Below are 13,774 nucleotides of genomic sequence, written 5' to 3'. Positions count from 1 at the left end.
TTTGGATCTAGATTATATAGTCATATAAACATAAGCCATTTATAAACAGTTACTTTCCAAATAGCATAATATAATACCTACTCTCTTAGGTATTTCTGAGGAATACCAAATGTTGCTCGCCAAAGGGCAGAGATAAAAGGTGGTGCTTTGGATCTGAACATTGTGCCTGGAGCTAATCACTAGTTAGGCTGATACCTTCTCAGTTCTTCATTCTGAAAAAAATTAGATAAAAAAGCAAACTAGTATGCTTCCTCAGTGAACTTTTCTGAGTCTGGTAAACCGAACTCTCTCTCTATATTTTACTTACAGAATGGTCTTATCGTTGCCTGTTACCAGGGCTACGTGGATATTGTAATAGCGTTAGCACAATGCCCTCACCTTGATGTGAACTGGCAGGACAACGAAGGGAACACGGCTCTAATTACAGCTGCACAGGCAGGTAAGGCTCTTTGTTTCACCTCTTACGTACAGGGTCTTAGGAAGAATGTGTGTCGTGGCTATTATTTTTAGGTTTTTGTCAAAGCCCTAGAAGAAATTAGTCTGCATAAAATAATCCTGGCCAAGCCCACTCTCAAGTAAGTTTGTCGTGATTTTCCTTGAAGCAATTAATCTACAGTAATATTTATCCAATGGATTAAGACAGAAAAAGCTATACATTTCTAGTACATGCCATTAACTATTTTGACTTAAAAATAAAGAAAATCTTGCCCCAAGTGTGCAGTACTATACTACTTTGTTCCTTTAAGCTTATTTTCCTATGTTTGCTCTGGCAAGCAACCAGTCAACACTGTGGCCATATAATGTGCTATATCAGTGCTCATAGCATCTCTTTTCTCATGCTTGTTGCACCTACCTCAGTGAGTCTGTAGTAATTGCTGACTGTAGGAAATTGTATCATCGTGAAGAAATATCTTAGCTGCTAAGACATTTTTCAACCACTCCGTAGTTAAAAGCAAAAAAACCCCTATTTATATAGCCTCAGCAGGATTCAGCATTTGCCAATGCCGCTTTTATAACAGACTGAGTATATTGACATCGACCATGTTAATCCTGGTGCAGACTAGAGTGAGAGCAGAGTTTATCCCCAGGTTTTCTTTTATCCCACCCAGCATGATAATATTCAGTGAACAAGTGTAATAGATCACATAAATGTAAGAGATGCTCCCAAAAGAGTTACTAGTTTCAAGTGTACAGTTAAAAAGCAATCAGTCAATTATTTTTGTTAAAACTGTAACACTGTGCTTTAACCTTGAAGGGAAGCTGCAGTTTTCTCTTACAAGTATTAACAAAATGCTGAAGCATGTGAATCAGGAAAAATATGGCCAAGGGGGCCATCCCTTTGTGGTCTAAAAGCTGTTCCAAGGGCTGCCTGGCTCTGCATCCATGGTTTCCTTTGTGTCCCTCAAGCGTGCTCCTCAAAGGCAATCACTTTATGAGGAAATGTGTACTTGGTCTTTATCATGTCTTCTCACTGATGAAAAATTTGGGATGTTCGTGGGAGTTCATGGGACATAGTATTCCCTCCCAGACCCTGTCTGTTCTTCTCTGGCTGGATGGAGGGAACAAGTTTCCATCAGGCAGCATCAATGGACATCCTGTGTCCACTTCAGCTGTGTCTGAAGATTGGAGCAGTTAGGTTTTTATTTTAGTTGAGTAGTATTGCCACTAGACATTTCCAGGTAATACCAAACTTTGCTTTGTGTTGTACCAAAAAGTGAACTCTGCTAAAGAAGCCACTATGACATAGGTCTTGAATACTGGAAGAAATAATTTGGACCAGAGTTGTCACTTTCATAGCAAAGTCATGAGTATAGTTAGCTTTCCAAAGAAAGTGGAGAAGTCTCCGAAACTCTAACCTACTTTATTTATCTGCCCTAATATAAATTTGGACTACAAAAGGTTTAACTTTAACACTGACTCCTTCCTGACCTTTATAACTCATGATAATGAGCTCAGAATTGATCCAGAGGGCTGACATTGACTTGACACTCTCTGCCAGTACTTGCTATTGATCTCCAAAGCAACTGGGAATGACTGTAGTCAGCAGAAGCTTATACAAACGCTTAACAACTTGAATGTTTTCCCCTGCCTATGATAATCCTGAGCTACAGTGTTGACACCAGTTATTTAATTCATTATCACAAGATACTGCTGTAGTGTTAATAGAGATTACCATGAGGTTAACATTGCAACCAGAGGAGCTACGGTGCAATAGATGCTGCTTAATTATTGCTGAATGTTAAGCAGTAACACTGAGCAGTGTATTATAAAGAACTGAAAGCAAACCTTATGTGAGCTTTCCTTTAGTGGAGGGTTTATTTGGTTTTTGTTATCCTTAGGCCATGCAAATAATTTTTTTTTTTTTTCCAAAATAAATTATTCCAAGAGATCGCTGTTATTTATACCAAAAGTATTGTTTTTCCTGTAGAGAATCTAATAGCAAATCCACATTATTTCAGTTGCTTGTAAGGCGGTATCAGAAGGCTTCAGAAAGCGCTGCCATTTCTGTTATGACCCGTTGACCAGGTGGGCCATCACGCATGGCCAGACCCCGAAGAGGAGCTGGATGGGAAAGAAGCTGCGGTCCTGAGGGATCGTTCTGTGTGTTTCAGAGGCTGCATCTGTAACGCTAGGTACAGGTACTAAGGGAGATGTCAGGGAGGCCTCTTTACTTCTGCTAGAGGAGTTTAAAACCCACCCTTGCTTATGCTGTTTCATGACTGCCCAGACATGATGCTCAAATCTGAGCATCAGCTTGATTTAAATAGAATTATTTTAAAGACCAGCTAGAGTCTCAGAAGAGAATTGAATTCAGTTCCTCATAACCATTTGCTTTTGATAATTTAAGATCTTCATCTTAGAGTATCTAAAGCTGAAGTTTTTCTGCATGGGCTGACCTGAGAAAGATAGGCTGGAGGGATCAGTGAAAAGCAGTACTTTCTTAGTAAGCTTATTCATATAGAAAAATAACTGCAAAGTGCTCTGCTTAGTGTGTAAATTTCAGGTTTGAAAATTGGTCTGTTCACTTGCTCTCTCAATATTTCTTACAGACATGGGATCCCTTCTCAAAGAGATCTTGCCTTCCAAAACTGTAAACAGCCTGCAGCAGGTGGTGCCCAGAAATGGGTGGTGATGCTGTTAAAGCAGAAGAAAAATCATTAAACATCAGTACAAGGACAATGCAGAAAAAATGGGAGATTGATGCAAACGAGATTGAAATGGAGTGGAAAGAAAGGAAGGAAGGAGAGTGGTTTCAAAAAAAGGGAACAGGGAGGAAAATTACATTAAATTTTTTTTCTCAGTTCTGCTGCTGCTGAGGACATAGCTACATCAGTGGCAGCGTATGGTAATCGGCATACACTGGTGTTTAGAGAGAGTCGTATTTGTTCACAAAGTATAGATGTTTTGTATTACAGGGACCGGTTTGAGGCAAGGCTGTAGAGCTGGGAACACAAAACGACAAGTTATCCCAGTTTCTGCTTATTAAGGGAGACGTCAGAACACAGCCGCCTAAAGCATCCAGAGGATAAAAAGTTCTGGGTGTCTTCGGTTCCACCCATAGACCAAACACAGGCTTTTTGCAGGTACAATTTGCAACTGTGATGTTATACGACAGAGCATCTTCCTTACTATCCAGCTTATCCTTCTGCCTGCATTACATAGATTATTAGGTAATATTGTCATCATTATATGCATTTCCTCTGTGGCAGCAATTAAGTGAATTAAGCTACTGCAGACATCTGTGCTGATCTCTAAATATGGCTCACAAGGCGAAGAAGTGTACCCTTAGCACGCCAGTTCTGGTAGAAGATAGATCTGGCTTCCAAACAGCGAGAGCCTGATACAAATTCAGTATGACCAAACTGGCTGAGGCCAGGCTAATTTATTTTAGAGCTGCATATAGCTTTCATAGCAGACTTTAAATCACAGAAGACTCACCTGGTTTATGATTTAGATAGATACACACTTTTAGTTCGCCCAGACACAGGAGAACTGAAGCAAACTTTATGGCCTTAAATCAAAAGCATATGACAGAGTTTGAACAAAAACTTGGCAGCTCTGAGTTTTGCTTTGAATTTGATACCTGTTTGAACTTGAAATTTGATGCAAACCTCAGAGGACAGAAGCTCCTGCAGATTAAAACTGAAGTGGTTTGCAGGAATCCGTGAGACGCAAAACTTCTGAGAATCACAAACCTCTTCATTTTCTTTGTTATTTTATTGCTGGTGTTTTTCTGTCTCATTTGAGGCCATCTGTAGTCCCCTGAAGAGTTTTGGCTGAACAAGGTCTTTCAGGATTGACTCTCAGGATCATCCCAGATTTGCAAAATGTCTCTTACATCAGCTATTCTTCTGGCAAAGGGAAAAACATCTTTAGTAATGTAATAAATGCTGAAAAATCTTCCGTCTTGTTATTTCTCCTTGTTTCAGTTCCTGTCTCTGGCTTCTGTGGTCAAAAAGCAGTATTTCAGCCATTCCAAAACCGTCATGAAGACGCACACTGTACACCAGTGAAACAGAACGTGTCCTGCAAAACAATTTGGAGACAAAAATTCTCCCGGTAGTAACCGATACCCTGTTAGGATTTGATCTTATGCCATAAAGTCAGTGAAGCTGAAGCCTCTGTATTGAGTAAGCAGGACTGGGTCACTTGATCCTGCCCTGAAGCCAGTTCACTTTTGGTTTGTTCAGTTTGTTGCGGTTTGCCCTATCTTTGTATTTCATTTGCATCAGACTGCGCAAGGGTCAGGGAGCTCCTTATTTGGTTTTCTCTGGCATTGCTAAGCTGATCTGCACTATCTCTACATCTGCTCAGGTTTCAGGAGAGTTCCCAGTTATGCAGCAAGGTAGCAGAGTCCAGCAAATTTGAGGAGATTAAGAGTAACACCTAGAAAACATCTTAAATTAATTGGTAAAGACTTTCTTAACTTGCTTTCCAAAGTGAATGCAGGACTGTGTTGGTACAAAGCAACTGCTGATGAAATCTGCACCAGATGTGACACTATAGACTTTAAAAATTGTCCCGTATGAATTACAGTCTGCTTCAGTAACATTTCTAGATGCATTTGAATGACATGCATCACAGAATATTCAGCTGGACTGCAGAGTGAGATGAGAGAATATTTTTACAGCTCCTAGTAATTAAATTGTAATTGTTGCAGCTGCCTGACAGACTGCATTATTTTATAAAGCGTCAAAGCATCATAAAATGAATGACAAGTGAAGGGAAACTGTTTTGAATGAGTCATAATGGCACTAGATACTCAATCTTGTCCTGATAGTCCAATTATAAAGACTTGATGTTTTAATTGGTCTTCCAACCATTTAGCCAGAGATGTCTTCAACTACTCGGTACGCCCTTGCTGACACCAGTTATCCTGGTGCACAAGGCACATGAATGGCAACAACAGTTGCTTTTAGAAACAGAACTCAAGTCATTTATTTTACTAACAAAACTGAACATCAGCCCCATTTTCCTATTGCTGGAGAGTAGACAAGTGGCTTTACACTGTCAGATGGAAAAATAAAAACGTAGGATTCTACGCAAAATATTTTTTTGTCTCGTATCAGGCCTGGCATGGTTTGTTAGTATTATTGGCTGGAACTACCACACGTAATCACTTTTTAATAAAGCACCATTATAGTAAAGCTCAAATTTACCAGGGGAGTGAAAAAGCTGAACCTTTGCAGTCATTTCCCCCAGGTGATGGGTCTTCCTTCCGTAAGCTGTAGGAATTCCCTTTGCCGTGCTACTCACTCAGTCAAGAAACAGAGGCCCCTTGCAACCTCAGAGTGACCATCTCTGGTTTTCCAGTATTCCTTACCTTAAATTGACTTTTCAGGGAGGAGAGCAACTTGAGAGAAGGTGGGAGCCTTTCCAGGCTCCTAGCCCGACACTCTGGTCACAAGTCAGTGCCACTTAACCCTAAGGCTAATGACTGCAATGAGCGGAAGAGGATATCAAGAAAAGGGATGTTATTAGTTATCTGCAGTTTTCCAGTTATCAAACCTGCAGCAGTAATTTTTGGTTTAACCTTGAGACATCGCCTTAATTCTGTCACATATTTTCTCTGCTTTTTAATTTCTTTACAGGGCACATAACCATTACAAACTATTTGTTGAACTATTTTCCTGGGCTTGATATTGAGAAGAGGAATGCGTTCGGATTCACAGCACTGATGAAATCTGCGATGCAGGGCCGAACTGAATGCGTGAAAGCCTTGATGTTGGCAGGTATGCAAAGTGCTTTGCTGCTTCTTGGTCATCATCCGCTGTAAATACTAGACAGTCACACACAAACACCAAGAAGAAACTTGGCTCTTGGGCTGTTTACTCTGAGAGGTGTGGTGCGGCCTTCCCTGGAAATGGGTGCAGCTCTTAAATAAGTCATAGGCAGGGCGGTGAAGCCACGTGCTGCAGGTGCGGGAGTGCTTAGTTTGCCTGTGGAAACTCATCCAGGATCTCTCCAAGAGCTCTCAGGGTGAGATTCATTGTCTCCAGGAGAGTTCGGGGAGTGTGATCATCAGGATTTGTAGACAACGAGTTAACGAAGCTCACGACACAGCTGGGAAAGGCAGGCAGGTCTCTTGCTGCCAGCTCTGCGGGTGAGACGGTGCAAGCGTGCGTGATGGCAGTGGGACCGTAGGCAGACCTCCACCTCTCCCTCCAGCTGTGGCAGGTCCTGGGGCAGGGAGCGCAGAGCTTTGGGGGCTCTGGCTCCTGTCAGGAGAGTTGGGTGTAGGGTTTCATATCCCACAGGGGACATTGGTGACATAGGGAATAACCTCTCTTTCTAACGCCTCTACAGATCTGAGTTGGGTCTCCAGGTTTATGGGCAACAGGGCACCTGCAGGTCCTTATCTGCTGCAAGGAGGGAGTCGTGGCACAGGGAGTGAGCAGGCCCATCTCTGCCCACCTGCCTCTCTTCACATCTGAGAACAGGAAATCTGTTTCTTGCTGTTGGCTCTTGACTGCGGTTGAACTTCCAGCCGTATACATTGCGAGGTGAAGGGGTCCTGGAGAGGAAACCTGGGAGGGCGAGATGCATTGGGGCAACAGCCTCTACAGGAGCAGTCCCAGCATACAGCACCTTTTAGCCACAACGTTGTATGTTTTATTATATTAAGTAACGGGTATATAAATTATTAGCTAATAATTAAATAACTAGCATATATTAGTATATATTCTTGTATTACAGTTGCAGATAATTGACACAAATTAAATATTATGGAAATGATAACAGATTGCATGTGAATATTGTTAACAGTATTGTAAACAGTATTGTTAACATACATAAAAGTATTGTTAACATACATAGTTATACATACAAAGTATTGTTAACATACATAAAAGTATTGTTAACAGTATTGTAAACAGTATCTGTTTAGTGGCTTGGGTAACACCCCTATTGACTGGCACCTACTTATGGCAATGCGGGAGGTCAGTAAAGGAAAATAACTCACCTTCCTAGCCGCCTAAGCATGGATTTAACACAGTCAGATGGGGAAGAGGTAACGGCAACGTGTGACAGATGGTTGGAGCTGGATTGTCAAAGCGACTGCACTTTCCGAAATTTGAGTTGCTGGAGGGTGGCCAAGGTCAATCACTACAAGATTAAGGCGCTCTGAGACACTTGGCCATCATGTTTGCTCTTTCAAAGTGAGTCTTTGGAACATGCGAATTTGCTATTTGTGAGTGCACAGCGAGTAAGGGGGGAACCCAGTTGCTCATCGGCAGTTTGTCACAGGCTGCTGGGCTGCCAGGACCGCGCTGCTGCCAGCATTCAGCAAGCGAGCCAGCCCGAGCGGGAGCACAGAAATGCTGGTTGTAATTCACGTGTCAAGCCCTGCTGTAATCTCCAGTGTAAACTCAGTGCTGCTTTAGTAAAGTCGTCGGAGTGGCTGTGGATCTGGAGACTGGGCTTTAAATACTGTATACAAAACAGGTCAGTAACAGGTGCCTGAGCTCTTTCACTCCCTGTCTTTAATTTCAGGATGTCAGTTTTGCATCTCAAAGGACATTAAACCTTCTTAATCAAATAGGATATTGATATCCCAGAGGGGCATGTGTATTCAAACTAGGTGTGCTGAAAATTATCTTCAGGGCAACCTTCATAGGAAAATCAAGGCAAGTGGCAAATGCAGTTTTCCTAAAAGAAAACTTGTAGGCTATACTCACCCTGAAATGACAATTAGTTCAATAAGGCTGCTATCACATTCAAAAAGGCACATGACGATGCGTGTCTCTTCCAGATGAGGCATTCTGCTGAATGACAAGTTTGTTCAGAAATGTCTCCTGATTTGTACAGAAAATCAACACCACTATAGTAAATCATGCCTTAGAAGAGATTTTGTGATACAAGGTAGAAAGTCAGCATCGATTTCTGTTGAAAGATAGGGATTTCAATTTCCGAAACACCTGGGGACACATCTGTCAGGGAGCAGCAGGAGTGGGCTTCTCCTCAAAGGGAGGTGAGCCAAGGGTGACAGCAAGGCACACAGAGGCACTAGCCTCATCAACAAAGGTGCTTCATGAAGAAATGGAGCAGGGCTGGTGACAATAACCAGGATCAGCCAGTACTGCAGTGATTGCCAGGCAAGTCCGTGGTGCCAAGGCAAGTCCACAGAGACAAGGTAGGTCTGAGGTCAAAACAAGAAATTAAGTCTGTGGGTCAGGGTCCATATCAGCAAGGCACGTGGCCAGGCACAGGCACAGCTGTGGCACAGCTCAGGCAAGGACCAGAGCTGAGCGTCTGAGCTTCAATGCAGCCCCCAAGCAAAGGTGGGGAGCCCCCAGTGAGTGCTTTCTCACACAGCTCTTTTTGCACAAGTCTGATCCAAGGTCCCACAGCTGCACCCTATCAGAGCTGGCATGTCTTTTTCTTGAAGATGAAGTAAGATGTAGGAAGATGAAGAAGATGAAGAAGAAGTAAGCAGCTGTCTATACCTCTTGCTTGTTTACAAACAGAGCATACTGTTCATTAAAATTTATATTTGGAGACAATTCCTTTAACAGCGCTTCCTTTAGTAAATGCTTGCCTGTTATGTGTACAACAAAAAAACAACTTCCATGTATCTGCTGTGTTCCCAGTCAGCTCTAGTAGGACGGACTGAAGACACAGGCAAGTGTTAAGAAGGGGACAGGACAAGAGGCTAGCCTGAGATGGGAGAGATTGGGGGGTAGGAAAGGTGGGTAGGATGGTTCAAAAACAGCCTAGTGGAGCAGGAGGACATGTCTTTGTATGTCTTTGTTCCTCCCCTCATTGGTTTGTCTGGAGCTTCTGCAGTCATGAACTGTGTCAAACCCCGCTGCCTTTGAGATCTCATAATCCTTTCTTCAGTCCGCAGCTAATGAACTCTTTGATTGGATTAAATCTTCCTCTTCTTTGCCTTCTCTCTGCCTTCCAGTCTGGGCCCCATGCTTGACTCTCTGTGGTGTCCCTGTGATTTCTCTGTGAGTGATCATGTCTGGAAAATTCACCTAAACTACACTTAAACTGAGATCAGCTCTTTTGCTTAGGGCGTCTCCATCCACGTTCACTCTTGGTCTGTGTCTCTAGTATTCTCTTTTTAGGGATTTTTTTCAGAGACTTAGGAATCGACTGGTACTTAATAGACTTAAAACTGAGCTTTTGATCACTTTCCCCATGCTCTCCTTTTTCCTCTGTTTTTCTGTAATGACAAAACATCCTTTGTGGGGAAGGTTATACTGGAGCAAACTGGTTCCTGGTTACCATTCCTTATATGTAGTGCCCCTTATGCTAGTTTGAAATGCTGTCACCAAGATAATCCGCCCTGAAAAAAATAATTTATCATGATGTTTCTCTGGCCTTTTCCTCAGGTCTCAGTCTCTGGACATCTCCCTCTTCCAAAGCAATGGGACAGAATGTCTTTTCTTTTGTGGCAAGATCTGTGTAGGTCAGTTTTGTGTTGGCTGTTTGAAAATGGTGCTTCAGCTGATAGAGAAGCCCTTCAAGAAGTCAAATGTTGTAGCCTGTTCATATCCCAGCTTGAAACTCTATCAAGAAACTCCGAAATTATCTAGGCCAGGGATACGTGTAAACCACAACTGAATGTAAAAGAGCTGAGTTATGTTCAAAGCAGCTGGGCAAAGTGCCCATGCCTGTCCCAGGGAACGTGCTGCAGATCTGCTGAACAAAGTTGACATTCTAGAGTGTGCAAAGCTCCATCTGAGATCAGTCGAACTTTGAAGGCAGAATATAAAACAAAGAATTTGTAGCTCAAGAACGTGACTGCCTGAAACCAGGGAGTATTCACTCACACTCATTCTCCTGTTGACGTCATTCATTCACCCACATACCCATATATGCTAAAACACCAAGATGTGTGTCCCCAGGTGGTATATCCAGGATCACTTGGGTACGATGCTGCTGTCAAGTCCTCATCATGTCTCTGAGATTCTTTCTGACTGGCGACAGCAAGCTAGTTTTTGGACAGATGTTCTGTGCCCTTTAGCAGTCATGAGCTGTAATGTGTTGGTCCTTTGCAACAGAGTCTTGCTGACTTCAGCTTCCAAAAACACTTGTTGCTGCTCATTGTTCTGCAGCAGTTCTTCCAAAGGCGCTGTCTGTATTGAGCTTCCTCTGTCCTTTACAGAGCTCTTCTGTGTGAGCAGAACTAAGCACATGACACCCTCATTGACATATGCCCGTGCTCCACCCTAATACCGGGACTGAGAGGACTTCCCTGCAATTTTCTGGTTGCCAGAGAATGTGGCAGCATTGGATATAGTACTACAGAAGGTGTAAAGGATACAGTAGAGCAGATTAGGATGCTTGCTCCTCCTGTTACTCTTGTATTATAGAATCATAGAATCATTAAGGTTGGAAAAGACCTCTAGGATCATCTAGTCCAACCGTCAACCCAACACCTCCATGCCTACTAAACCATGTCCCGAAGTGCCACATCTACATGTTTTTTGAACTCCTCCAGGGATGGTGACTCCACCACCTCTCTGGGCAGCCTGTTCCAATGCTTGACCACCCTTTCTGTAAAGAAATTTTTCCTAATACCCAATCTAAACCTCCCCTGACGCAACGTGAGGCCATTTCCTCTCATCCTATGGCTTGTTACTTGGGAGAAGAGACTGACAGCCACCTCGCTACAACCTCCTTTCAGGCAGTTGTAGAGAGCGATAAGGTCTCCCCTCAGCCTCCTTTTCTCCAGGCTAAACAGTCCCAGCTCCCTCAGCCACTCCTCATAAGACTTCTGCTCCAGACCCTTCACCAGCTTCGTTGCCCTTCTCTGGACTCGCTCCAGCACCTCAATGTCTCTCTTGTAGTGGGGGGCCCCAAACTGAACACAGTATTCGAGGTGCGGCCTCACCAGTGCCGAGTACAGGGGCACGATCACTTCCCTAGTCCTGCTGGCCACACTACTCCTGATACAAGCCAGGATGCTGTTGGCTTTCTTGGCCACCAGCTGGCTCATGTTCAGCCAGCTGTCAACCAGCACCCCCAGGTATCCTCTCTTCAGGCAGCCAGGTGCCCTGGAGAAGAAGAATTAACCCCACTTGAAAGCAAAAGACTGAAGAACAAGGGCAGAAGCCCATGTGAAGGGGCTTATAGGAACATGGAGAGATCAAAAGGAAGGCAGAGCTGAAGAAGGATGCAGAAAAATATGAGAAGAAAGAATGGTGATGGGGACAGATATCAGAATTGGATGGATAAAGACCATAATTTAGGAATGCGGGGAGGACAGGCTGAAAGATAATATCCACTAGAAATCATTTCCTTCCAGGACCTAAAACTGTACTTCAAATGCCTAAGCCTCTGCTGTCTGGCATATGTCCCAGTCACCTCTTATAGCTGGTCCACCTAGGGATAATAGCATGTTTTTGCTAACAAGTACTTCATTTCCTCAGGGGTGGTAATCTAAGGTAGATGAGAGCAGCCGTTCTGGGCTCAGACTGAAGGTCCATCTTGCCCATTATCCAGTCTCTGACATGTATGGAAACTTTCCTTACATTTGATCAACCTTGTCACCATCCTCTCAACTTTCCCTAATTCTACAGTGTGCTTTCAGAGATAAGAGAACCTGAATTGTACACCTGGTGTTTTCTCTGGGTTTTTTTCTTTTTTCCCTCTATTTTTTTCCTCTATTTTTTTAATGCTTTCCTAGAAATTCCTTGTATATTATTTGCTATTTTGGCCCCTAGTGAGCACCGAGTTGATATTTTCATGGAACTTGTGAACGTTAGCCCAAGATATCTCTCTTATGAGTGGCAGCGATCAGTGCAAAGTCCATTATTCTGTGTGGGAAGGATTTTTTGTGTGCAGAGTTGTTTCTTTCCATAGTCATCACTCTTTTCTTACAAGCCTGACTGAATGGATTTTAAAATGGCAGGCAACGCTCAGTGCAGTTGAAACTCGTTATGTCATTCTTGCATTGTTTTAAGAGAATTCCTATATACAGCCTTAATTTTTTTTTTTACTTTTTTTTAAATAAATCAAGAGTTCACAAAGTCAGGAACCATGATCTATCCTCGTTGCCTATTCATTTTGACACAAATATTGTAGCGTGTCGTGTGTGACATTTTCTTGCAGGGATCTGCCTGATTCAACTCTGATCATAGCAACAAAAGTGCGGGCAGTTTCATTAATTAACACCAATTGTTTTTCCTTTCTTTGAGGGGCAAATGTTCACGCGACTGACCCAAGCCGTGGACTGACTTCATGGGAATGGGCTTGTTACACAGGAAGGTCGGAATCTGCCTTCATCATGCAAAAGCTGATGGACAGGCCATGCCCAGAACAGTTTTGCGATCAATATAAACCAGAATGGCCAAAGATGAAGGAACTTCTTGCCAAGGCTGCAGAGCCAAAAAGCTGTTTGCAGAGGATTTCCGAGTGCATGAGGGCAGCCGTCTCATTCCGGTCTTTCTATGGCCCAGAAGAAGACGGGGTCCTCGATCACATGGTGAAGGTGACAACAAGCTTGAGCAGTCCTTTCATTGCTCTGTCATGCCGGACTGTGTGCCCAGGCAGCCCGCCTTCTGTGGGGAAACGCAGACTGGCTGTGCAAGAAATCCTTAGGAAGCAGAGAGCCAAGGAGATCCGATCTCAGGACGAAGACCACTTTAGCAGCTACGAGAAGCTATTTCAGAACTCCAAAGTCACGCTGATCCCCAAGAAGAAGGACCGGCGAGCCAGCCTGCAGCCCATCAGCCTTGCAGTCTCTCAAGTGAACACCGTGGCCACTAGGAAAGCAAGCCTCTTGCCGCTCCACCTGCTTAGGCGGAGCAGCGTCAGGCCGGGATTTGTCATCCCCAAAGTCCGTATCAGCAAGGCTCCTCCACCCACCTTCCAGCCAGAAAAGGTGAGAAGGAGGAGCAGTGCAAAGGACGACCCCTATTTGCAGATTCCCAAATGGAGATACAAGGAGCTAAAAGAGGAGCGGAAGAAGGCAGAGGAACAGGAGAAGAAAAAAGCAGCAGAGACTCAAAAGCAGAGGCAGGTGTCTCCAGCCAGATGCAGGACCTGATTTAAAGGCAGTTGCTTAGAAGGTTGTAGAGCCATTAGTCTTGTTATCTGAGCAAGATAACAGACTGCATGCCTTCGTGCATGCCCACTGCTCACGGAGCTGGAATACTGAATAATGGCCTTTAAGGTGCAGAAACAGGGCAAGGGCTATGCCACGGTGTGTCTGATGGTAGAGCGTGAAGGTATTTTGAGGTGGAAGACTTACTATGTTTACCTGTCTGCTGTTCATAAGAAGTTTTAAGTGGTGCAGTCCTTTTGAGGTTTCCTTTTTTTT

General features: G+C 43.6%; 1 protein-coding gene across 1 annotated transcript in view; it reads left to right on the top strand.

Annotated features, from left to right (window-relative positions):
* ANKRD33B (ankyrin repeat domain 33B) overlaps positions 1–13,501 on the top strand; it is a 40,128-nt gene extending 26,627 nt beyond the window's left edge. Inside the window, exons 2-4 of the mRNA XM_075495647.1 lie at positions 310–439; positions 6,093–6,233; positions 12,651–13,501. Of these exons, the coding sequence (XP_075351762.1) occupies positions 310–439; positions 6,093–6,233; positions 12,651–13,501 (1,122 nt within the window). The remainder of the gene's footprint in view (positions 1–309; positions 440–6,092; positions 6,234–12,650) is intronic.
* The last annotated feature ends 273 nt before the right edge of the window (positions 13,502–13,774 follow it).

This window comes from Mycteria americana, chromosome 2 (genome assembly GCF_035582795.1).
Source record: "Mycteria americana isolate JAX WOST 10 ecotype Jacksonville Zoo and Gardens chromosome 2, USCA_MyAme_1.0, whole genome shotgun sequence".
In the NCBI taxonomy this organism is placed as follows: domain Eukaryota; kingdom Metazoa; phylum Chordata; class Aves; order Ciconiiformes; family Ciconiidae; genus Mycteria; species Mycteria americana.
The sequence above is the reverse complement of the archived record's forward strand: the minus strand, read 5'-3'. Positions and strand labels throughout refer to the sequence as shown.